The following is a 25124-nucleotide window of genomic DNA, read 5'->3' as shown; positions in this document are numbered from 1 at the left end:
CCACAAACCTTATCTAGTCAAGGAGAGTGGGGAGAGTCTTAGATGCTTCATCGTTAGGTCATTTCCTTCTACTGTTAGAGGTCGTTAATTTGATTTTCCTGATGTGACCATGGATTTAACTACGTCAGTGGTCATTTACAAAATACTGAAGACTTTCCTTTTTTCTCCAGATATAACTCACCATCTCCAAACTTGCATGAGTTAAGCAGCTGGGGTACCTTTTCCAGTTATCTCACTGATAGGAACAGACCTCTTTGAAAATGGATATTCTCACATGTTCTTCAGACAGAAAAGCCGGCAGTCACTGAAATAAAGACTTGAAGTTCCTTCCTCTTTTTCAATGTCGTAAGAAACAGGAAATAAAGGTAAGACAATGGTACTTTTTTTTTTTTCACTAGCTTTCCTAACCAGCAAATATAAGTTAAGAAAAGAGCTTAAATAATTTTCAAAATGTATTGCTAACACAATTCCTTTCCAGGAATCTAATAGTAGATATGCTATCTAACAAGCAAAATGTACATCTCCAGCTATGTGGAGACTTCACTTTATTTAAAAACTGGTGGCTATTAAATAAACCTACCTACAGGGCTGTTAACATTTTGTGGGAAAGGTGAAGAGGAGACAGATTTGAATTTGAGTGCTTATCTTGACTTGACTGCAAGATCTTTGAGAGCAGGAGCTGCACACTTGATACTCTGTAATTCCTAGACAATGGGACACAGAGCTGCCATGGATCATGCAAGAGCCACAATAATATTAGTTGAATTAAACAGTTGCTACGTGTTCATGTGTTCTCTGTGTGTAGCCACCGCTGATCCTGTGGGAAACTGTCTTTGACAGTGAGCCCCCACCACCTGTGCCTCAGATTCCCTTGCCTTCTGCAGAATTGTCTTTTTCTCCTTCTCCCATCCAAAATCTTAATTCATCATCAACCAAATATAGTTGAAGGTAGAGTCTTGACCATCTGATTGAAGGAATCTTCAATCTCGGACAAAAGAAACATGGCTCTCAAAAATCAGGTATGGAAAATAGGGTGGAGCAGAGGCCTTTCAGATACCTGAAGTCACCCTGTTGGGCTCTCGTCCTGTCCGGTGAGATGACAGCATGTGGTGAATAGGAAAATGAGAGTCATTGAGACCCTCTACATGTGAACACAGATTCCTCTTCTAATACTTTTAAGGTGTGTGATGATCATCAATGGTGGGGACCACTCTTGAAGCAATACGAAACTTGTCTGTCCATCAGTGAAACAAGAAGGATGATTCCCTCACTCTTTCAAGTAAAGCTAACCACAGATCTTATCTAGCCGAGGTGGTCACATCCTCCTGAGTGTGACCAGAACGTACGTAAGAAAGCAGGGCCCCATAATATTCAGTGCCACCTCTCCATTGTTTTACTCCCATGAACAGACAATCGGCAGCCTGGTTTGATTAAGTTGCCCAATGCTTGATAAATGCTCGATAAATGCACACTGTGTGATTCTTTGTGATTCATGGAAGTGTTTCAGTGATGGTGCAATAAAAGACGTCACATAGACATTGAATGGTCTCAAAGAGGTAAATGTTGACAACTAATATCTATTGTGTTATCCCACATAGATGGGGTTTCCAGAATGGACTTGTTCTTGTGTTGCTCAGTAGCCAACAGTGCTGGCAATAACCACTCTAACTCAGCACAGACCCACCCCCTCCAGCTCTCGTCTCGTCCCTGGGCAGGGCTTCCCGGGGATGCTTCCTGGATCCCAGTGATTTCCAACATTCTTTTCCTGGAGAACCTGATTTAATATGATTTGCAGAGCCCAGATATCTGCATTTATAATAAGTGTTCCAGGTGATTTTTGGAAGGAAGATAATTTGAAAAACATGGTCCCACAGACAAAGCCGAGCCTAGAAACAGCCCCAGGCAGCCTGACGTCTAGGTGGGCAAGTGACTGCGTCGCGGACAGAGAGCATCTGGCCACTCAAGGTTGGGACTTGAGACTTCTGGGTGTCATGGTAACTGATTTTCTATAGGCTTGGTGATTCAAACATGGAATCACAGAATGTAAGAGCTGAGATGATCTTGGCAGTCACAAAGTCCCATGGTTCTCATGTCAGGGAGCTTTAAAACGTGCAGATTTCCCAGCTTTATCCCCAGAAGTTTGGATCTTCTTCCTCTAAGGAGAAGGAACAACTGATAACAGTCGAAATGATTTATTTTGTAGATAAGAAAACTGAAGTGCAGAGAGAAGCCAAGTGTCTTAACTAGAGTCACACAGCGAATCAATGGTTACACCCAGGCTGATGCACACTTGTTGTGACTCCTCCTGAACTGTTTTGCATTTATTTGGACAGCAGATTATGATTTATACATGAAGCTTTGTCCTAGGATTCGGGGATAGATAGGATTTCTGTAACAGGAGCCCTGCTCTTAAGAAGCTCTGACCTTAGTGGGAGTGTAAATGGGATAACAATTAATGCCATGGTGTAAATAAATTCTGAGCAAGGACTTCCTGAACCCCTGTTGTGAGCCAGTGCCTGTTCCTGGTGACAGGAGACAGCACGCGGGCTGTAAAGACGGACTCGGTCCCGGCTGGCAAGGAGCTCCGATTCTAGTTGGGGGAGAAGTTTTCGAAACAAGGTATTTTCAGACCATAATGTGTGCTAAGACGAAGTAATATCAACTGAGTAATAAGAGAGATGGTTGCTGGCTGGCACAGTGATGAGTAAGGACGGAGGAATTCCCTCACGCAGGTGGTCAGGGAAGGTCTTGGTCCTTCTGGGGATGGAAGGCCAGACGAGACATGAGAGAGCCAGTCAAGTCATACGGGGGTTTGAATTGGAGAGTCCAGGCAGGCCCACATGGTGCTTTGGAATGGAGCCTCACGGGCGGTGGGGTTGGTGAGGTTATCAGCACCGAGATGACATCCACAGGCTTGTGTTTTAGGAAGATGCTTCTGGTAGCTGGAAATGGGGACACCGTTCCCTCAGGGGCTTTGTGGGGAAAGGAAGCGAAAGTGGGGGTGGGGGGCCAACCGCACCTTGACGGGCAGTTGCTTATCCTGTCTTGTTCCTTGATCAACGTCTTGGCAAGAAGAACCACCAGCCGTCGTCAACTGGTGTAAGTAATGCAGGGACTCCAGGCCTGTCCCCAGCGCTCTCCGAGGCCCCCTGCCCCTCTGTGGAGCTGCTTCTTCCCCGAGCATGCTCCCCTCTCAGCAGGTCAGCAGCCAAGAGGAAACATCCTGCACTTCTGGCCCCACCTGGGCAAACTGGTCTGGAGAGACGTCCCACCGTACACGACTCCATCCACCTCCATCCAAGATAATGTCTTGTGGCTTTCTGGGTTCATCTTCATAGAAGTCCATCCAAGACTCTCTCCTCACTCTTGCTTATATTTGACCTGCTACCCTGCCAGCTCCTTCTTCGTGGTGGGCTCATGTCACACACGAGGAAACACCTCCAGCCTTCCATGCTGTGCAGTGTAGCGTTCGGATGGTGTGGCTCTTCGCCAGTCCCCACGTCCCTTCCCTGACACCCTCGCCCCCATCAGGGCAGCCTTCCATCACCTCAACCCCTCTGCACACACTGGTCTGATCTATCAGTGGCCAAATCCAGTGGAAACCATCCAGTCCTTTCCAGGCCCCACTTCTCTGCAGCTTCTGACATCGACATCTAGCCTTCTCTCCAAACGTTCTCTGTGTTTCGTGTCATGGTGGGCTCTGTGTTCTGTTTCTTTTCTTCATTTTCGGTTTATCCTTGTAAACTTACCCTTGGCCCTGACCCACCCTTGTAGGCTGGTGCTCCTCAGGGAAGTCTGTCTGCCCTTTCCTTGTAGTTTCCAGACTCCTGTGGCTTGAACTTCCCGTGCTCCAGACCCCTCCTGGAGCCCCGCCTGGCTGCCCTTGGAATGCTCCATTTGCACCTCCAAAGGCACCTCAAGTTCAATGTTTCTGTCAGGGAAACATAGTGACTCATAAATAGTTTATAAATATTAAAATTACTCCCTTCTCCTGCATCTGAAGATGTTGGAGACATGGTGTGTGTGTCAGTGTCTAAAGGGTTGAAAGTGAAGAATTTATAAGATGAAGAAAGCCAAGTACTTATTTGTGAGAAAAGATGGAGATTCCTGGAGAGAAGTGTCCTGGGAAAGTCTGGGCGGAGGGAGCGGTTGCAGGAATGGCCAGTGAGCACATGGAAGAGTGGGGAGAGGAACCTGCATGACTGGTTAGATGTGGAGAGAAAGAGGAGGGAGGGGAACTGAGAGACAGAGAGACAGACACAGAGACAGAGGTTGAGAGAAGAAAGATTGATTTTGTCAGCTGTCCAAGAAACAGAGGTGTTGTGGGAAGAAGACTTTTAAAGAGAACTTTCTGAGTGGCCACGTGATGCTCAGTAAAACTTAACTTTCCTTTCCTTTCCTTTCCTTTCCTTTCCTTTCCTTTCCTTTCCTTTCCTTTCCTTTCCTTTCCTTCCTTCCTTCCTTCCTTCCTTCCCTCCTTCCTTCCTTCCTTCCTTCCTTCCTTCCTTCCTTCCTTCCTTCCTTCCTTCCTTCCTTCCTTCCTTCCTTCCTTCTTTTCCTTCCATTCTTTCTTTCTTCCTTTCCTTCCGTTCATTTTTTCTTTCTTTCTTTCTTTCTTTCTTTCTTTCTTTCTTTCTTTCTTTCTTTCTTTCTTTCTTTCTTTCTTTCTTTTCTTTAATCTTCCTCCCTTCCTCCCTCCCTCCCTCCTTCTCTTTCTCTTCCCTTTCCTTCCCTCTTTAATTTTTTCTTTTCTGTTATCACTGCATTTGTTTGTCGTTGCATTTTCCTGTCACTGTTTATTTGCTTGCTTGTGTTGACAAAGACTCTTTTCCTCATCAAATTTTAATCAAGCTCCTTGAGACCTCTTCTCAGGTGGGCCTCGACCTCGGCCTTCACCCTGACTGGTCTGCCCAGTCCAGTCTTAGCAGGGAATTTTGCGTAGTCATCCTCTCATCCTTGTTATTTGATACCTCATCTCCCACCTTTGCTATTTAAGTCCTTAATCTGTCATTAGCAAGGATCTTGTTGGACGCTTCAGTCAGAATTCTCCTACTCTTGACGTCTTCGCTTTGTGGTTTCCCACCCTCTGAGGCTCACCCTCTTGGTCAACTACAAATCCTCGCCGGTCCTTGTTGTGTTCTGAGTTGAGCTTGGTTTCTCTCCCCTGTTGGAATAGCCTTGAACAAAGTCTTCCTCACTGTTTTAACAAGTGTCAGAGTAACTTTTTCTTTAACATGGTTTTCCACACTATGACTGACCCTTGAGCGCAGAGGCAATACCATTTGTTTTATCCCCTGCACCGCCGGCCCCCCACCACTTAAAGTGCTAAGGCAGTACAGGAGTGTTCCAGGAGAAATTTTTAGCTGCAGTTTGGGGGTTAAGTTCCTTTATTCCTATAACCCCAAGAATAAAACATAGATTATTTTTATAATAGTGATAATAGTTCAGAACTCTGAGAAGCAGATACAACTGTTCTATAGTGAAATTATCAATATTTTTTGCTCAAAGTTTAAATAATAATCAAATGTTACCCACTGCTGTGGTCTGAGTGTTTGTGCCCCCTCCTTTCAGTTTATATGTTGAAATTCTAACCCCGAAGTTAATGATATTAGGAGGTGAGAACTTCAAGGGGTACTTAGGTCAGGAGGGAGAAGCCCTCATGAATGGGATTTAGTGCCTTGTCAAAGAGACCCCAAAGAGATGGGTAGCCCCTTCCACCGCGTGAGGACGTAATGCTGGGTGCTGGTTGTAAACCAGGAGGCGGGCCCTCACCGGGAGGCGTCTGTGCTGCTGCCTTTACCGTGGGCTTCCCAGACTCCAGAACTGTGAGAAGTAAATTTCTGCTGTTTATAAGCCACCCAGTCTTTGGTCTTCTGTTACGGCAGCCTGAACAAACCAGGACTCCCACCCAGCATCCTCATCTCTCATCTCTTCTAAATGGTTTGAAGGCTCCAACAGCCACCCCATCAACAAAGGAGATAAAACCACCATGAGCACAGACAGGACCTCGTTCTCTGACTTGGGGTGACCTTCTTCCCCTTTTATACGTCAGAGAACTGGTAGAAACACAGTCCAGTGACAACTTCCCCTGTTTTATTTGGTGGTGGGGGGACACAAAGAGTCAAACAGCCCCTATTTGCTAACAGTTATGGCAAAGTAGCAGCATAGACATACTCGGTCTGACATATTCATTCAACTTGGATCACCTTTTGGGGAAAAATTTTTATGTAACTCTTTCCAAATTACTCACAAAAATATATGTACTAGGTCAGAACTTCAAGAAAAGGAAGAAAAGGGGATTCCATGAAGAAATGGTGCCCAAAGAACACACCACGTGGAGCATACCTGCAAAAGGTACCGTGAGCCTGAGATGGTCCCCCCCTTTAGTTGTGTAAGAAGTGACATGTGCAGGGGCTGCCACACACCGTTGGAAATATCACTCACGTGTGGACATGGGAGGGCTCGTCTGGGTAGGACCTGCCCTTTCAAAGCTTCCTGTGTGACTTGCGTTTTGATTGCTGGTTCTGATTTCTTCATTTCCCATTTCTTGATTTGCAGAAATGAAGAGGATCCTCAGGGTGGAGCTCTGAGTTACGAGGCCCTCTCCTCTGGGACCAGAACAAACGTACTGAAGTGATGACAGGACCTGGGGAGAAGAATGCTTTATTTGGGCTGGATGCTTCTCTGGCTTGTCGCGTCAGGGAGACTGGAAGGACCTGACATCTCAGGTAGGGTTTTCTACTTTTCATGTTAACGTTGTGGGTCTTACAGTCAAGCTCAAAAGGGACAGGTATTCTGATACATCAGCATGACATAATCATACAGAGCATTTCCTTTCTACTATCAAGATGGGGGTGGGAGGAGAAATTACTGGGGTGAACAGGTTTTGGTTGATGCCAGGCATTGATGGGGAGCCCAGTTACTGTAGCTGGCTGTTCAGTGGAAACAGATGAGGAATGAAAGGTGAGTTGGCCATCTTTAACAGGAAATCTGTGTTGCTACCGGTGATGCTGAAGTCCAGGGCGAGTTAGAATATGAACTTCTCTTCCCCACAAAATGGGAACAGTGAAGAAGAAAGACACCCCAGGCAGATTAATCCCTGGTTAAACCAAGTGCTCTTTGCAAATACAAGTTACAATTTCATCTTCTAATGTGTTTCTGTGTTGCTTTGTGTGTCGTGGTTTTCAGACTGCTCCACCAAAATGCTTCCTAGGACATACACTGCAAGGTGTGGGGAAGAGTTTGTCTTATTTTGTGATTTGCCAGAGCCACGGAAATCCCACTCCTACTACAGAAGTCAACTCTCACCAACCCAAGGCTCTGATCACCTGCCCTGCAGTGGTAGTAAGAACCTGTCCGATGTCCAATGGTATCTACAACCTCAGAATGGAGGTCCACTAGTAGAAATTACTCAAAACTATCCTCACATCAACAAGGACAGGAGAACCCTTCATTTTTTGACCACAGGGATGAAGGATGCTGGGTCATATACTTGTAGACCTAGGATTAGGTATGTCTCAAATGCATTCCTATCTGAAAACATTCCCAAATACTTTGTTATCTGGATATAACAAGGACCTTGTTCACAGGACCTTGTTAACTCTCCTAGGAGCCCCCAGGACGAGGCCTGTTGTGTCAAGATGATCTTAGAAGTTAAACCCAAGACAAACATATCCTGTGGGAGCCCCGTGTCATATAAGCAAAGCCTTCTTCTCGGCAGCATGGACTCCATTCGCTGCCCCAGTCTCAGCCACCAAAGTGATGCACAGAGTCCAGAGGTGACCTGGTACCAGGTAGGAATGACCTCTCCAAAGCTGATGCCAGGGTATGGTTTTTATAGTAACGTCCCCATACGTAGTTGATAGAAACATGTGCTTGAATCTGAGGCCGAGAGCTTCCCAGCGACTGGCCTTGCGCCTGTGAAGACCCGACTTTCTAGAGCGATCTTTCCCCTAGGAAGCTGCAGGCTCTGACACTCTGATTATTAGAACTATCCTTTGATCAGTGCCAGAAACATTTCTAAAATTCAAGTATATTACACGCGAGGCCGAGACATAAGCTTGCAAACCCCTGCTCATGCAGAAGACCAGATTCATTCATTTTCACTTGGCTGAGGCAAAAGGAATGCCCAACGAGTATGCCTTGAAGGGCTTCTGAAAAAAGCAGGAGGTTGGAATACTTTCCAAAGAGGATACATCTGGGAAGACAGTGAAGGCAAATACAGGGTGGCCTGGGTGACAGGTGTCTTGCACAGGTGAGACGTTGGGGAGTGAGACGTTGGGGAGGGAGTTCCGTGCTAAGAGAAAAAGGGAACAGAAGAAGCTGGGAAAAGACAAGTTTCAAAATGATTCTTACTTATGAACCACATGTCAGTAAACTTCAAAACAAAAACATTTCACGTTTTCATCATGTTTTGCAAGTTTTCTAAGTCCTGCCAGATACGGGTGCTGCGTAAGGATCTCTTCCAAAGTCACCCCGTGTCTGGGAACAGAATTTAAATTACCTCCTACACGTGTAAGAATTGTTTGACATCCAGTGTTTTGCTTTAAAAAAAATGCAAACCTTTAAATTGACTTCCAAATACATATGTTTGTTTATATAAAAATATCATTTTAAATTCCCACTGACCAAAGTCAAGAAAGTGGTCCGTGTTTACCTGTAGGCTTTCTGTGCTCCAAGACTCAACATTCAGGGGCTCAGGGGGTGAAATTACTGGGGTGTGAAGACGTGTCCTCACCTGATTCTCTTGAGATTCGGTGACCACAGGTGAGCAGGAGCTATTACGTCCACTTAGAAATAAGCATACCTGGAGGGGGAGTGAGGTGCTTAAGGCCTCATCTTTGAATTTTAAAATGACACTGAAAATACGCTGCAGTCAATAAAATCTGAATTTCAGAAACACGTTAATTTCATAACCTCTAAAATGAGGTTAGTAAGAGTCAGTGGCTTTGTTCATTATTTTCAGTTCTCTCTTAAGAACAAAACTTCCCATGGTTCAAAAGTATTTGTAGTCTGGATGGCAGATATCTTGCGACGTCAGCGTAGGCTGTTCCCATCCCAGGAAAGAAGGCTCGTTATTTAAAATGAAAATGCATTCGAATTTTCAGTGATTGTGTCCCTGAAATGGAAGCTGTTTTCACTTTCTGACATGCACAAGCCACACAGGAGTTGCCAGCTGTCTGCAGACACTGCTCTTGTGACCTGAACCCTAATGTGGTATGACATTTGCAAAAGGAAGCTATAGTTCACTTCCCTGGGGCCTTGACTGCAAACGTCAAGGTGTCTTTAATGGTGACCAGGCATGTGTCTCAAACAATGGCTGTTGTGAAAATTGTACCTTCTGACTCCAATTTGGACAGTTCATCATTTAGGTTATGTTTCATGAATTGCGTGTGTGTGTGCGTGTGTGTACACACACACACACACACAGACACACATACACACAGGATCCTGGAAAGTCACAGACCTCATGGCAGCAGGGTGTCACTAAAAGCGATGACACTGGGCAGGAAATAATACCCAGGGTTCCTTTCCTTTGTGCTAAACCCCAGGTACTCAGGTGGTGGGTGCGTCTCCCCCAATTATCTCAGAGCAGATGACACTAACACTGGCTGAGAAGATGAAAACACAGTGTTACTGAATGAATTCAGAGGAAATTGTGGGCCAGGGACACACCTGCCAGCTGTAAAGAACATCCAAGTGAAATAAGCCCCATGGGCTGGAGTCTCTGGAGATTCTTAACTGAAATATTTAATGATCAGGAAGTCAGAATGAAAGTGAATTACCTGTTCTTTCTCATAATTTATAAAAATATAATGAAAAATAGCTTTGGCATAAGACTTCATCTTAAAGAGAGGCCACTGCATTCACCAGAGGGTATTTTGTGTTCTTTAAGCGAATCTTTGACATGAGGCAAAGTTATAATGCAGGGGAATGGAAGACGTTCCCCTGCAAGGGCCTGGGGCCCTGAGCTGTGTGTGTCTGTGGCACTGCCATGACCTGCTGTCTGTAGGACTGTGCCCCGAGTGACTTTTCCATTGGTGGTTTGAGACAGCCTCAGTCATACACCACAGTGCTGACGTGGCTGCCAGGTCATCTCTGAGCCCTGTGTTCCATGGAATTTTTGCACATAGACCTGCCACTTCTCGTTTCCTTTGGCCTCGTTCTCATAGTAACTGTTGGCATTCTGTGAGTCCAGTGACGTGGAGAACTGGTGAAGGTGGTGAGACTGGCTAGACCAAAGGTTAATGCGATTCCAGGTAGAGAAGAGGTAAAGATGGCTTAGGTTCGATTTTTAACAACAGTTTCCAAGGTCCATAGATGAGCCACTGTCCTCAGTGTGAAATTTCAGAACTCTCATAACCCTAGACAACTGCCCAACAGCTGTCCAACGCCGCCGTCCACATGTCATCACATGCGTCATTTTCCTTTAGGACTCACTCTCTTTATTTGCGGTCACACTGATAGATGCTCCTCCTTCCATCCTGTGTTCAGGACTGACTCACAGCTGAGCAAAAGAAAGAATTTCCCGTGCAGCCCCATGGGCACCTCTCTTTCCTACTAGGGTCATTTGTGATTGTGTTATTAGAATGGGTTTCCCATCACTCTTGGCACAAATTCCTTCCCCCATCTCTTTTCCTTGATGTTTTGGCCGAGTTCCATCTCATAAAGTCGTGATGATACATACTAAGCCATGCTTATTCTTTCATAAAGAAAAAATCAGGTCCACTTTGTTATTACTCATTCTCCCTCTGGCCCTTGAGTTCTGGTGACAAGCCTGTATCCTCTCCTCTGCATCACCTTCTTGTGTGATTGATGACACACACCCACTCCAATTTCTGTTCTTTGGATGTTTTTACCATGTTCTCTAGAGTTTACCCCAGGCTCTGAAGATTTATTTGAAGATATTCTTGTTCCTTGAGATCAGCTGATAGACATTCAACCTGCTCTGTCCCACTTCTTGGCCTTGTCTGACTTCCTATCTGCAGCTGCCCCGCCCTGACCAGTTCTGACCCTCTTCTCAGACTCCTTGCCAACTGACTGGAAATTCTCTCTGAGGCCACAGGAACCACACCAGAGACTTGGAGTAGGGGAATTCCTGCTTCTTCGAGTCAGCGGGCAAAGTGGAAGGGAAATTCCTCAATCAAAACATGAAACTCAGAGTCAGAAAAACTTAGATTGATTTTTCAGGCCTCTCACAAGCTCTATGACATAGAGCCAAACACAAACTTCAGAACCTCTGTTTCTCATCTGTGAAATGGAAGATGTAGAATCTATGCCAGCCAAATCAGAGAATACTTTGAGCATAGGAGATAACGCATGAGAAAGAACTTTGTAATCTGGGTAGGTAATTGGTTTTTATCATTTTGTTAGTTTTGTCGTTTATCTCTTTTATTTCAACTACAGTGGTGAGAGACATGCCTCTGGTACTTAGTGGGAAATTGGAAGTGCTACATGGAGGTTAGCAGCTACAGGGTTAATGACACAGTCATACTCCGTCATTGGATAAATATTACCGAGCCCGTACCATGTCCTAGCCCCTCCCAATACACAGGTGATCAAGATAGTCCTCGCTTAAATGTACAGGAGCCTCCCTACTTGGCTGCCAGTCATGGTTCTAAAAATGTCGGCTCATGTGACTCTCATGCTTCAAAACCTTTCTTCCAATTGCACCTGCATTTACTCACCCATCATTTACAAAGACCTTGCTATTGCTGGCCTGCTCGCTGCCTCCTGAGGACACGAAGAGCAAACACAGCCACGTGCATCAGCCCTCCCACCGTGGCCTTGTTTCCCACACACGCGCTTTGCTTCAAGTGCTCCTAAAATGTCAATCAGTTTCATTGATTCCTACATGTTCTTTGAGGCTCTGATTAGACTGGGGGGAGCATCCCTGCCACCTGTGAGCTAAGCCAGAGACACCTGTGTGCTTCGTACTCCGGCTCACGGCTCAGACTTGCGCTCTTGGACAGAACGCACTGAGAGCAGGGGCTACGTTTGTTCCGCCCAGTGCGACCAGGACCTGCCACGTGTCTTGACACAAAGGCTGCCCTCCACAACCGCAGAGGAGACACCCACTCACTGCACTAGCATAGAAGGGCTGCGCTCATGACGGAGGTCGTGCTCGCTGCTTTGGGAGCAGGCGTGGCTGAGCCTGCTCGCGCAGCGCCTGGTAACTTGTCTCCTTGAGAATGACCTTGCATGAATGGGAGCTGGGGAATGAGCGGCTGCCTACCCGGTGGGGAAGAATGATGGGAGATGGTGACTGCGTGGACTGAGGGAGAACAGGGTCGTGTAGGGAATGACAAGTGGGCAGAGGGACGGCAGCAGGAAATGAGTCTGGGAAGCAATGGCAAGACCAGGCCGTGAAGGATTTTGAACTTCATCCTCCAGGCAAAGAGATGCCACTGAGAAATTCTAAGAAAGAGAGAGAAACGTCATCGTTGTATTTTAGTTCTCAACTTGGGGTCTGCTCTGAGTTGACTCAATTGTTCCTCAGTCATCGGCTGGTCTTTGTCAAATTTAAGTACATCTGTTTAGCTGCTACTTAATGTTTTTGATTTAAATTTTATTCTTTTATGAGAGTTAAATGTATTTAAAGAGGAAACTTTATATTGGCCCCATACACAGGAAATCTATGTCAATTTCCAGAAATACAAATATATATGCTTTTAAAAAATTCATTTAGCTATCATTCACTTAGAACTCCAGGAGCTTTCTAGAACATTCTCAGAGGCCTGAGTCATGCCTTGGGAAATACCAGGTTAAACAACTCTTGGTGGGCTGATCTGATTTGGTGTCTTGATTGCCACACATAAAGGAATTGTCTTTGAAAATGCCTCTGATTTCAAGGAAGAATCCAACAGATATGGTTTGTGAGCAGAATCTTTTTATAGCTTGGGGTTTTATGCTCTGCGACGTCCTTATAGTAGACTGGCCTTCCCTTCCCTGGTCCAAACCCATGAAGTTTTTCTATAGGTGAGTTTAACGTCAAGAGCAATTATCCAGTTAAAGAACGTTATTTAATGTTCTTGTCTCTTGGGTTAGAATGGAAAACTACTCCCTGAAGAAAGGCGCAGCCCAATCGAAGTGGATGAAATCTACGACTACCACCAGGGCACGTACGTGTGTGATTACACCCGGTCGGATAATGCAAGTTCATGGACAGTCAGGGCTGTTGTCCAAGTGAAGACCATTGGTGAGTGAGATCGTGGTTGCAGTATTTGAGATTTCAACCCCAGCTACCTAATTTAAGTTATCGTCCTTGGCTTCGTGGTGTTTTTCCTTTTTCGGGAGGGAACAAAGGGGACAGCCATACCTAGTGGTAAAGACTGGAAAGCTGGTGAACATCAGTTTTTCCATTAATCTAGATTCCATCCTTCAAGGAAGGCCTAGTTCTGAATCATGGTCAAGCTGTCACAAGCTGGGCTTCCCACGCCTCGATCCCTGGTTGGTTTTTGTGATAAATTCAAAAAACAAGACTAAATATTCATGCACAAAAATAAGCAATGTTAACCATTTCACACATTGTAACTAATGATTTTTAAAAATATTAAATAGTTCACACCCAGAACTGTGACACCCACGTACCTACCACCAGCTTTAACAGTGGTTTTTCCACAGGCTAAAGTCTCACTTTTTCTTTAACGAAACAAAACATTACAGATACGGTTTGAGGCTGATGCCCTCAGCCCTTCCCACTTCCTCTTTTCACAAACGTGGTCCTCCCTTAGCTTATTTTCTTTCTGTTTATGTTCTTATGTGTTTTCCCCATATGTATGTGTCCATTAATGAAACAGAATATTGTTTTATGTCATAAAACGTGACTTGTGTGATAAACACATATGGTATTATTCTTAGGTATTGCCTTGTCAGTTTGCACCCCCATCAGCAATGACCAGATTCCCATTGCTCCCAAATCATACTTGGTGGTTTCAGACCTTCTGACTGGTGTCAAGTCGGGGGGATCCCTTTTTCCATCCGTACCAGCTTACATTTCCCCGACCACCAACGAAGCTGAATACCTTGTCATATGTTTACTGGCCCACTGGGTTTATTCTTCTGTGACTTGTCCAGTTTTGGTCTTGTCTTTCCCTTGGGTCATTCTTATTAGATTTACAAATGTTAGCGTGGATAAACTCTACAATGTAATTAATTTAAGCATGGCCTGTATCAAAACATAACCATATAGAATGATTGACTTAGCTCTTAGTATATTAATTTATCTTACTTCCTCTTCTTTCATTGAAAGATGCAAACCACATGGAGCACGCTGAGACCAAGTCAGGCCCCCCTGCCTACTTCCTGGCCCTGCTCCCCACGACTTCAGATCTCAGCAATTTAAATTTGTATTAGACTGTTTCTTAGACCAGAAATTAGACCTCAAACACCTCACGAGGACCACTTGCCCCCTCCAAGTGTGACGGCCCTTTTACTCAGACAGGATTACTCACCCCCTCAAATTTTCAGTAGCAGAATCTGCTTTTCTCCCTCTCAGAGGACGCCTTGTCACGCCGGTCATGTCATTTTCAATCAAGCCTTCTCTGTCATCATTCCTGTCTTCCCCATTTATTTACTCACTCATTCTTTCATGCATTCACTCTTACACAATTGTTTGTTGAACATCTGACACACGTCAGGCCCCGGCACTAAGGGTGTAAGAAGGAACACCTGGATGCTTTCACTGGCCTCCGGGAACGCACCATCCCGTGGTGCATCACAATTCAGCGTGATGAACAGGAGAGAGAGGGAAGAAGTGGGCACGTGGGGGCCCCACCACACCCAAGCCTGAGTAGACCGAGTCCAAGTGAGAACCCAGAGGTGAGGCACGCTAGCCCAGTGGAGGTGGGAAAGATGCTGTTCCAGGCAGAAGGAACAGCATAGCTAATTTCCAGGAGATGAGAGAGCATGGGGCATTTCAGAAAGAAAGAGGTCAGGTGAGCATGAGTTTCTGGAAGCAGAACAAAAATTACACGGTTCCAGTAACTTTGGACTTTATCCGAGAAACAGTGGGGAGCCATTGAGGGTTCTAAGTGGGAGAGTGTCATGAACAGACCTGGACTTGAGATGGATCACTCTGCCTGTTGTGTAGAAAATGGATTTGGGGGCGCAACAATGAAGGCAGGGAGAAGCACGAGGAGGCTACCGAGGGTCAAGCAGGCAATTGCTGATGGTGGCCTGAACCAGGGCAGCAGGCGGGGAGGGGATTCAGGGAAGTAAACAAACTCAAGAAATATTTAGGAAGTTACGCATGAAAGGATTTGGGAACTGGGAGTGAGGAAGAGGGAAAAGGATGAGAACCAGGTGTTAAGTTGGGCTGCTCGGTGGGCTTTCCGTAACACACGGAGCGAGGACAGGATGGGGTGGGTGGAAAAGGAGGGACAGGACAGATCAGGGCAGACACGCAAGGGCTGCTGAAGGGCGCGGGTGGGGGAGCAGCAGGCTTGACTCATGTTCTTAAAGGATGTCTCTGGTCGCTCCTCTTTTTAACACCTTTATTGCGGTATGATTCTTGTAAACGACACTTGCTTCAGAGGTACACTTTGATGAATTTCAGCAGAGGTCTACAGCCTTGACACCACCACCACCATCAAGACAGCTACCATTCCCCTCCCTCCCCGAGAGGTGGTGACTCTTTGAGCAGACTTCGCAGAGGTGATTAGAAATGGCTTTATTTGAGCGTTAATGGGACATGTTGATGGATTTTACTGTGGAAGATAAAAGAAAGAGGGAAATCAAACTTGGTTTAGCTTTCTGGCCTGGATGAGTTGGTAACTGCTGGAACCATGTAAGGAAGGAGATAGAAAAAAAATGAAAAGAAGAATTCTCAGTGGAAGAAACTCAATGGTAGGCCAGAGAGGACTTGAAGTCATCAAGCCATAGTGACAAGTGGGGATTGGCTAAACCAGTCCTGAGACTCGAGGGCCAGAGCTGCGATCGTGAGGATGGCCGGCACACACACGGCCGAGGGGAAGGGGTCACGTGCGCAGTGAGCACAGAGAGGAGGGAGCTGGAACTGAGGCTGGGGGCTTCCATCACCTGGGGACGTGGGGGGACGAGCAGCCCACAGGAGATGGAGCAGGTGTGTGAGGACCCAGAACTGTCCCAGGGCTCCGCGGTCACGTGTCCCAAGGAGGAGGGAGTGATGCCTGGGAACGGGTCGTGGGATTTGGGAAGAGGGAGGTCGTCATCTTATCAGCAAGTGGGAGCCAGAGGAAGGGTGGGGAGGAGAGCGGGGGAGGAAGTGAAATTGGTGATGTGGGAGAGAGAGCATTTCAGGGGCGGAGACCTGTCGTAGGGGAGAGGCCTGGAGAGCGAGCTGCCCGGCAGGGAGCGGGGGGTCGAAGGAAGACAGCGAGGACAGAACTGGAGGGGCACCGACTTCACAAGGGGCGCAGACGAGGAGGGGCACACAGCCCCAGGGTGAAAGGTCAGGAGAAGGTTCCCCCGAGAGCGTGCCCAGCAGCCTCCAGTGCCACTGAGCTGGAAAGCGGATTAAAGACTCAGCGGTGCCCGGTGGACCTGGGTGCAAGGAGGTCCCTGGTGACTTTGGCCAAAGCAGTCTCAGTGGCGTGATGGGGGCAGAAGTCAGACTCCACGGGAGGTGAGGGGAGGGGGGACACAAGAACTTGGCTGGGAAGGAAGGGGGCAAGGCAGGGTTGTGAGCGGAAGGGTTTCTCCTCTTTTTTAAGATGGAGAGACTGAGCGTGGATAAATGCTGATGGGGAGAAGGACAGAGAGAAAGCCAAAGATACAGGAGGAAGGTGTAACTGAAGGAAGGGGTTCCCCAAGAAGTGAGAGAGGATGATGTGCCGGCAGACATGATGGATTTTCCTTTCTTAGGAAATGGGCCTTTCAGGACGGTGTTTGACTGTGGAGGCACAGTTGAAAGTCTGTGGTGGGAAGTCGAGGGATGAAAGATTCAGGGAGGGCTGAGCTCACCTTTATTTTGAAACAAACCGTGGATATGAGGATGGAGAGGTGGAGTCCGATCTGGTTACCTGTGCCTTTTGTCAAGTGGGTTCTCTTTCTTGGATTACTTAGCCAGATGGCACTGAAAAGCAATCTTGAAGGAAAAGAAAGACAGAGATGGGGGTTCAAGTCTGCAACCGGTGAGCAGTACTGGTGTGGAAGAAAACGTACTCGTGCGGATGTGGGTTTGTCAAGGACTCACATTTTGCCAGCAGCTGGTGCCTGATGTCAGAGTCACTTTTGAAGGCACGCTTTTCACATGGAAATAAACCTCTAGCCTTGTGAATTCTGGATAAAATATGAAGAAGAAGGTCTAAAACATCTAGATCAAAATGTGAGCATGTTCTCAAGTCTTCAGCACTCAGCCCTTCAGATTTCCCAATGCGAATAATGCTTTCTGTTTGCTTCTTTTAGTGAAGAACACTAATCTCAAGCCAGATATTCTGGACCCCGTCAAGGACACACTGGAAGCCGAACTGGGTAAGGTGGGTGGTATGACTGCCCCTCCCCCGATGACTTTGACATTGACTGGTGTTGTGACCTGATGCAGTGACCTAATCTTTCGAAGCCTCAGTTTATAAATCTGTAACTGGGCAGAATAGAGCTGACCTCAGCAGCTTGCACTGAGAAATACAGGATGCTGTATGTTAGGTGACTGGTGTGCTGGGCATGATTGATAGATCTGAGGTTCTTCCTGACTCCACCCGAAAAGGGAGGTTAGGTCCATTGGTTAAGTCTATACATGTAACTTAGGTAGCCCTAACCTTTGTGAGTACAGGGTTTGGTTTGGACTTTAAGGTACCTGTGAGACAATACTACAAATCCTGCTCAGATAAGTTGTATTCCAAAGCAATGTCTTTGGGGTAGAGGGGACAAGTCACTTTCTGTGGTCCCCTTTCGTTCTGTCAGCTTCGGTAACATCTGCATCTCCCCACACAGCCGAATAAGAACTGCCCTATTTAAAACCAAGTGCTGGTTGTTTCAGTAAAATGTGTTCTTTTAAATGTTAATAAGATATTTATTCTGGCAGCAAGAAATGGAAAAAAAAAGAGAGATTATGGTAAGTGACCACTAGGTGGCGGTAGCGGCGTATCCTGATTATAGAAAGAAATAATTACGATACGGGGAACGTCGCAAGAAGGCAAGGAAGGAGGGAGAAAACTAATTAATTCAAAAATAGCCAAGTTACCTGTCGTATCAGTGAATTTTAAAGTCTTATCGTGGAGGAAGCATTATTTAGGTGTAAAGATAAATTTTCAAATGGAGTCTCTAATCGTTTCACGGTTAAAATGTTGAGTGGGAGGCAGAGAAAATGGGCAGAAAGCGGGTAGTGGAGTCACATGCGCGCCCGTCCATAGTGCATCGTTCAAAATACAGCTGAAAACTGAAATAACTTCTCTAAACCACATGCTACCGAAACCCCAGGATTACCATTTAACAGGCAAACACGGGTTAGTAAAATATTCTTTATCGACACACCTTGTACGACCTGAACAGCAGCATTGGGAGCCTGGTCACAGAAACTGCTCGTTTTCCTGGTGTTTCCCCTTAAACCACATCAGAATCCTCAGTGCTATGACCATGCTAGCCTTCGTTTTAAGAAATACAGTCTTAGGTTTGAGAGCTTCAGTGTTGCCTGGTAGAGACAAACATCCCTGAGTGACAGACAGACAGACAGACGTCTGGGTCTTTCTGGCACAGCCGCTTCACCTGTGAGCCTGCCGGCCTCCGAGGTGGGGTGTCCCTCCTGCACAGGGCAGAGCGTTCTCACCTGCTTCCTTCCTTCTTCTGTGACCCCTTCACTTTCAGGAAAGCCTTTAACTCTTAACTGCACAGCACGATTTGGCTTCGAAATAAACTTTAAACCTGTGATAAGATGGTACATCAAAGATTCTGAGCAGGAGTGGGAAGTCCCAGCGCCTGAGGAGAAAAGGTAAGAAGAAAATTAGCGAATTAAGTTTTTTTTTTTTTGCAACTCACACTGATGCTCTCACCTTTAGAAACCTCTAAAATGTACACAGATAGCTGACTGAACACGGAGCTGACAGTGTAGACAGCAGCTCCAACTAGTGGTGCAAATAAAAGTGCAGAAATACCAAGGGTGGGTTAATTTTAAACGTGGGGCCACATGCAGTTTGGGACAGGACCATAGACTGAAATATGTCAGTTGTCTTGAAGCTCAGTTTGACACACCAAGCCAACGAGCAGACAGACACACCGACCCAGGCTGCTTGTGTAGACATGGCGTGTCCCACAAATGGGACCACTCCAAATACTGCAAACGGGCGTCAGTCTATGTTACTAGGTGGCTGTGATGTTTTCTCTCCTTTCCCAGTGTTAAATCCACCCTAAAGGATGAAATCATAGAGCGCGTTTTCTTCTTGAAAGAAGTTACTCAGCGTGATCTCCGCAGGACATTCACCTGCTTTGCCCAGAACTCCATTGGGAACACTACCCATTCCGTCCAACTAAAAGAAAAGAAAGGAGGTGAGCCTGGGAGGTTGCTGAGAATGAGCACAACTGCTTTGACCTGCGAGGAGGGGAGCTGCCCTGGGGGTAGTCATGGTGATGGTAGCCTGCCGCTCACATCCACCAGCCGCCAGACAGGGTTCTAAGTAAGCACTTTGCTTGCACTGATTCATTCAACACCTTGACCAAAGCCACACACCTGGTGGGCTTCACATCAGCGATCCAGGGCTGGTCCTCTTAACTAATCCTCCGTTGACGGGAGCTGTCTACCATTCATTCATTCTGCAAAGACCTACAGAGCATGTCCTGTGTGGCAGGTATTGCGCTAAGGCCTCGCTCCCTTTTTCTGTTTTCCTCTCGTGGCTTCCAAATCCAGAGAATGTGATGGCCCAGTGTTGGAGAGTGGAGGGGAGGAAGTAACCTTGCTCAGTTTCAGAGTGATATTATAGATCATAGTGATTTTAAAGCTGGAGTGGAAATTCCTGGGAAGGAATAGATTTAAATTTCTTTTGAGAAGATGATCAGGGATGAAGGGGGATCATTCATTCATTCCATTAGTAGAGATTATAGAACAAGCAGGGTTTGAATGTTTGGGAGGCTTAAATAAGCCACACTTGATGGCTGGTCCCTCATGGATGCTCCATAGGGTTGGGCAGAAATTCCCGCATGTTAGCTACCGCAGAGGTGAGCACCTGAGTCAGATGTGTTTCTGGGTCTCAGGAAGTTTAGTCTTCAACGGGGTCGATAACATGTGAAAATAACTTACAACGTGCAGTGAGAGTGAGGCACGTGGGTTGCCTGGAAGTTTACGGGGGAGAATAAGCTAAAGTGACTTCCAGCAGTTTGTCCGGCCAGCCGGAGACTGCCCCTCTCCCCGCGTTCTCTCGGGTTCGTTTTGAGATCGTTCCTCCAAGATGTAATTTAGGATGTTTCTAGATTCAAGAGAAATGTTTTCAATAGCAGTGATTTTGATAAAAATAACGGGGTCGGAAAAGGTACAGGGCCAGCCCCCAGAGCTGGCCTGGCCACGGTCGTTGATGGTGGGGTGGGGGTCGCTGCCTCTGCCTCCGCTCACAGCCGCCCTGTCCCCCCCAGTGCTGTTCCTCTACATCCTCCTCGGCACCGTCACGTCCCTGGCGGGTGCGCTGGCCGCAGGCGCGCTCCTCTGCAGGTACTGGATCGAGCTGGTGCTGCTGTACCGAACCTACCAGAGCACGGACGAGACCCTCGGGGGTGAGAAGACCCAGCTCGCCTGGCCTCTGACTTTGCCCCTGGAACTGACAGAGGGGGAGGGAGGGCTTGAGACGTGGGTGTTCCCTGATGCATGAAGTCACGCCCCTCAGCATCTGAGATCTTCCTGCGGGTCTGGTGGCTTCCCACCTGGGAGGGAGGAAGCCCAGTGGAGGAACAATTTCTTTTCATCCCAGTCGCCAGGAACATTGCGGATGGTGTGACTGCAGGACACGTTGGACTTGAGGGCAGTCCCTCGGCTCACCAGCCTAGAGCCATAGGACGAATGACTTGACCTCCCCGCATCCTAGTTTTCTCTGCTGTGAAGCAAGCCCTAATCCCAGTCGCAGTGGGTGCTTGTGAGCTCACTGAGTCAGACACGAGGGGCGCTTAGAGCAGGCCCAGCAGGTGCACGCCCGCTCTGACGGTCTGAGGACCGAGTGCTGCCAGGCACCCGGATTCGCTGCTGTCACTGTCACACACACCATACCAGCCAGGTGGAGACATGGATCCTGTGCCCCAAAGGGCACTGATCATGGGTGTTAGGGTTAGAGACGGACCCAGGCAGTTTGGTTTAAAGCCCCCAGTAGCTATTCCTCTTCTGCATCTCCTCTTGGAGATGGTGGAAATGTCCTTAAAAGCATGGAGTTGCGTAAAATGCAAGCACTATTACCATTCATGAAGTATTGGTCAATGTTCTCATGAGACAGGATAATAGTGGACTCTTTACATTCACTTCTTTAGACTAGAGAGCTGCCTGTGTGTCTTTCTAGTCCCGGAGGGCTCTAAGGTTAGGTGGGACGCTTGCGGTTTTAGTGAGTGATTCTACTGCTTTGGAAGGAGCAGAATCCCTCCCGTTGGACTCCGGGGACATGCACGTCCCTGGCTGGGACGCCCCGAGCACGCCCAAGGTTTTCCCACACGAGGATCTCAGTGAAGAGCTCAAAGATTGCTGGGAAAAGGACAACGGAGAAATGCATCAATCACACTTTTCTTTAGACCAATTATTGAGAAATATATCCTAGAAGTCCTTAAGCCAAGAGTGTTTCCAAGTTACATTTTAAACAGCTTTTTAGCTTTTTTGAATTGAGCAAATTATCTAATCCCTGTCTTAACTGTTCCCCTAGACAACTTCATACTTCTTTTACCAAAATGCTACCTATCTTAAGATTCCTGGGCTTGTGCAGAAGACTCCATCAACTGTGAAGCATTTGAAATGTGTCCTCTCTCGCTTCTCTGCACAGACAGCGTCTTCGTAACCTGACAGGGAGGCAGAACCCAGTGACTCAGTGCACTCTGTGTCCACTCTAATGTTTTTCAGCCACAAAGACCTTTTCCTTTGACTGTCCTAAGTTTTAGAGAGACATAGAAAGTCAGAATGGTGGAGATCACCTCCTTCTCCCATTCCCAAATATTATTTCTAGAGAAATCTAATGCTTTCACATTATAGAAAAATCCTAGTTTGCTGGAGTGTCACAGAGATGTGGGGGTTAAAGATCAAGGTGACCACGGTGTGTCACACAGCTCAGCTGCACGGCAGGTACCTGCTGGCCACGCCCCCAGAGCGGCCTCCTCCCCACCTGGGCAGCGAGGAGCTTCGTGGCCCAGCCTCCCGGGCCCCACCCTCTGACATCCTCTTCTCTTGACTCCAGATCACCTCCACTCCCTCTTCCTTTTTCGCTGCTGACATTTCCACCCGCGAAGGCATCTCCTCGGGTCCACGTTGAACAACCTGCCAAGCTGCAGCAGTAACCAGCCCTGCTGTTCACGGCTCTGTAATGATACGATTTGCCAGGCGTGGTGCGAAATGTTCGAGGCTGAGACAGCTGTGCCCAGCTCCCGAGCCCACGGGTCCACTTCTGAGATTTTTCTACGACTTCCAGTTCATTCTTTAGTGCATCCCAGAATCCATGTGCATTTGAAATAGTTGACTCGACAGAGGCATATGAAACCTTAAAAATATTCCCAAATAAGTTCCAAAATGTAGTTTTCTACCTAGAAGGGAGAGGGATGAACATTTATCTTGTGCTATAAGGCAGACTCTGAGCTCTTCCCACACATTATCTCAGGCCACCCTGATAGCAGCCGGCCAGGAAGTTATTATTATCTCATCTGACACATGGGGACTCAGATACATGTGCCCTCAGCCCGCGCATGCGCTGGGTCGTCGCCGGGCTTTGCTCACTGGATATTAGCACGCGGGGATGGAGCGGGCTCTGCTTTGATGTGCAACTGAGACAGAAACAATGAGGATGCAAAGAAAGCCCAGAGGAACTCCAGGGCCCTGTGATTTAATCAGGGGAGGCCCAGCTGTTTGATCGGACCTCAGGGGAACATGCAGGGGAGCCCCATCGATTAGACCCCGATTCTGGGTAGACAGTCAGTGCCACTCAGCAGTGTGGATCTGAAATGCACACAGACACTGCTTTTTGTTTGTTAAGTCAGTTCAGTAGGGTCCCAAATCGTGATTCTTACCCGTCTGCCATCTGGTTCGGGGGGTGCAGGTACGCCACGGGAGGAAAACCGGTGCCCGTGCCTTACAGTTTCTGTTCCTCCTCTTCCGCAGATAAAAAGGAGTTTGATGCTTTCGTATCTTATGCGAAACTGAGCTCTTTGGAGAGTGAGGCCACTCCGTCTCTGAGCGAGGAAGATCTGGCTCTGAATCTATTCCCTGAAGTTTTGGAAAACAAGTATGGATACACCTTGTGTTTGCTTGAAAGAGACGTGGTCCCAGGAGGAGGTAGGTTCTGAATGCCGACGGAAAGCACAGAACAAGGAGGGGCACACGCAGGCAATATCTGCGTTTTCCTGTGACTCTTTCTGGTGGATGATTTACTTCTGGAAGTTTCCAAGGGTGACAACACAGAGAAGTGTGTGCTGCAGAGACAAATGCCATCATTAAAACAATCCTTCTTCAGAAAAAAAAAAAAATATATATATATATATAAGGGCCCAGGGAACCTTCCAGAATGAAGATACCTTTTTTTGGTTCCTCTGCAGGAAGTCGGAAACAGTCCCCCAAAGTCCCTTTCTGGGACTCTCCCCGCCACAGCCTCGGCTCTGGGCCCAGCAGACTCCCTGGGCCTGGCCCTGGGCACCCATCAAATGTGCAGACCCCATCCTGTCCTGCTCACCTGCTCTGCCACAGGTGCCCCCACCCAGGAGCCTGGGACATTCCACACCCCTCTCTTATCCCAGCCAACCTTGTTCCAACGAGCTTTGCCCCTAGAGGAACTGACAATTTGAGGAGACAGGACACGGGGGAGGAAGGTGAAACTGAGAGTCACCAGACACTAGAGTTTGTCTTCAGCTGTTGGTAGAGTTGATCTGGTTGGAGTGATGGAGAAAAGCAGGCCTCCTTTCCTCGTGGCCTAAGAATGTCTATTGCAAGGAACCGTTTGGAGGGATCTGGGAGATTCAGGGTTATTGTGACTAAAAGTTTAACAATAACAATTGCAAATAACTAAATTCTTTGTCCCCAGCGTATGCAGAAGACATTGTGAGCATGATCAAGAAAAGTAGGAGAGGAGTATTTATCTTGAGCCCCAACTATGTCAACGGACCCAGGATCTTTGAACTACAAGCAGCGGTGAATCTCGCCTTGGACGACCAAACACTGAAACTGATTTTAATTAAGTTCTCTCCCTTCCAAGAGCCAGAGTGTCTACCTCATCTAGTGAAAAAAGCTCTCAGGGTTTTGCCCACAGTCACGTGGAGGGGCTTAAAATCGGTCCCTCCCAATTCCAGGTTCTGGACCCAAATGCGCTATCATATGCCCGTGAAAAGCTCTAAAGGATTCACATGGGACCAGCTCAGAATTATTCCAAGAATTTTTTCTCTGGAAAAGACTCAGGAAAACAAAAGCCACTGGGAGGAGCTCCCAGCCTAGAGGATGGGGGGATGAGCCCCGGACCCCCCCTCCCCCACCATCCCAGGCGAGGAGAGCCCTGGGCCCCTCCCCCAGATCCCAGGTGAGCAGAGACATCGATGAACAGAACACACGGCACGGACCAGGCTGATAGTAAGTGAGAAGAGTTCTTCCGGCCCTGAGGGGGCTTGGCAGCCCTGGAAAGACACTGGAGCTATGGTGGCAGCCTCTGACTCCTTGGACTGGACAGAGGGAGAGCGAATTCTCCAGATTCTTATACACACTCAGCCCGTGAGGCTCCTAAGATTTCCCTGGTCATCTATGTGGAATCAGCAGATACAGCCCCTTGGCTTTGTGGCTCTGGACTGTCATGTCTGCTAAGTATTGTACACATAACTTTATGTATCTTTGCAATCAAATAAATATTACTTTATTAGAAACTAATGGTTTAAGCTTTGCCAGGAGCTTCTCTGTGAAGAAGAATCCCTTGAGGACTGGTAAGCATCTGGGAAATAAATGTGTACACTGGTGAAAAGACAGCAAGACTGGGGTTTGAGCGGAGCTGAAGACTGAGCCGCTTGCTTGT

At 47.3% G+C, this 25124-nt stretch overlaps 1 protein-coding gene across 1 annotated transcript; it reads left to right on the top strand.

The window, feature by feature from the left end:
• Positions 1–39: 39 nt before the first annotated feature.
• Positions 40–24978, top strand: IL18RAP (interleukin 18 receptor accessory protein). The gene is given in 12 exon segments (XM_064481784.1): positions 40–365; positions 6268–6354; positions 6559–6728; positions 7610–7793; positions 13048–13198; positions 17386–17451; positions 18781–18904; positions 19307–19458; positions 20536–20673; positions 23237–23410; positions 24153–24508; positions 24510–24978. Coding segments are annotated over 9 exon segments (1494 nt in total). The 5' UTR covers positions 40–365; positions 6268–6354; positions 6559–6728; positions 7610–7640; the 3' UTR covers positions 24690–24978.
• Positions 24979–25124: the final 146 nt, after the last annotated feature.

Source organism: Camelus dromedarius, chromosome 33, assembly GCF_036321535.1.
Source record: "Camelus dromedarius isolate mCamDro1 chromosome 33, mCamDro1.pat, whole genome shotgun sequence".
Taxonomy (NCBI): Eukaryota; Metazoa; Chordata; class Mammalia; order Artiodactyla; family Camelidae; genus Camelus; species Camelus dromedarius.
The sequence above is the reverse complement of the archived record's forward strand: the minus strand, read 5'-3'. Positions and strand labels throughout refer to the sequence as shown.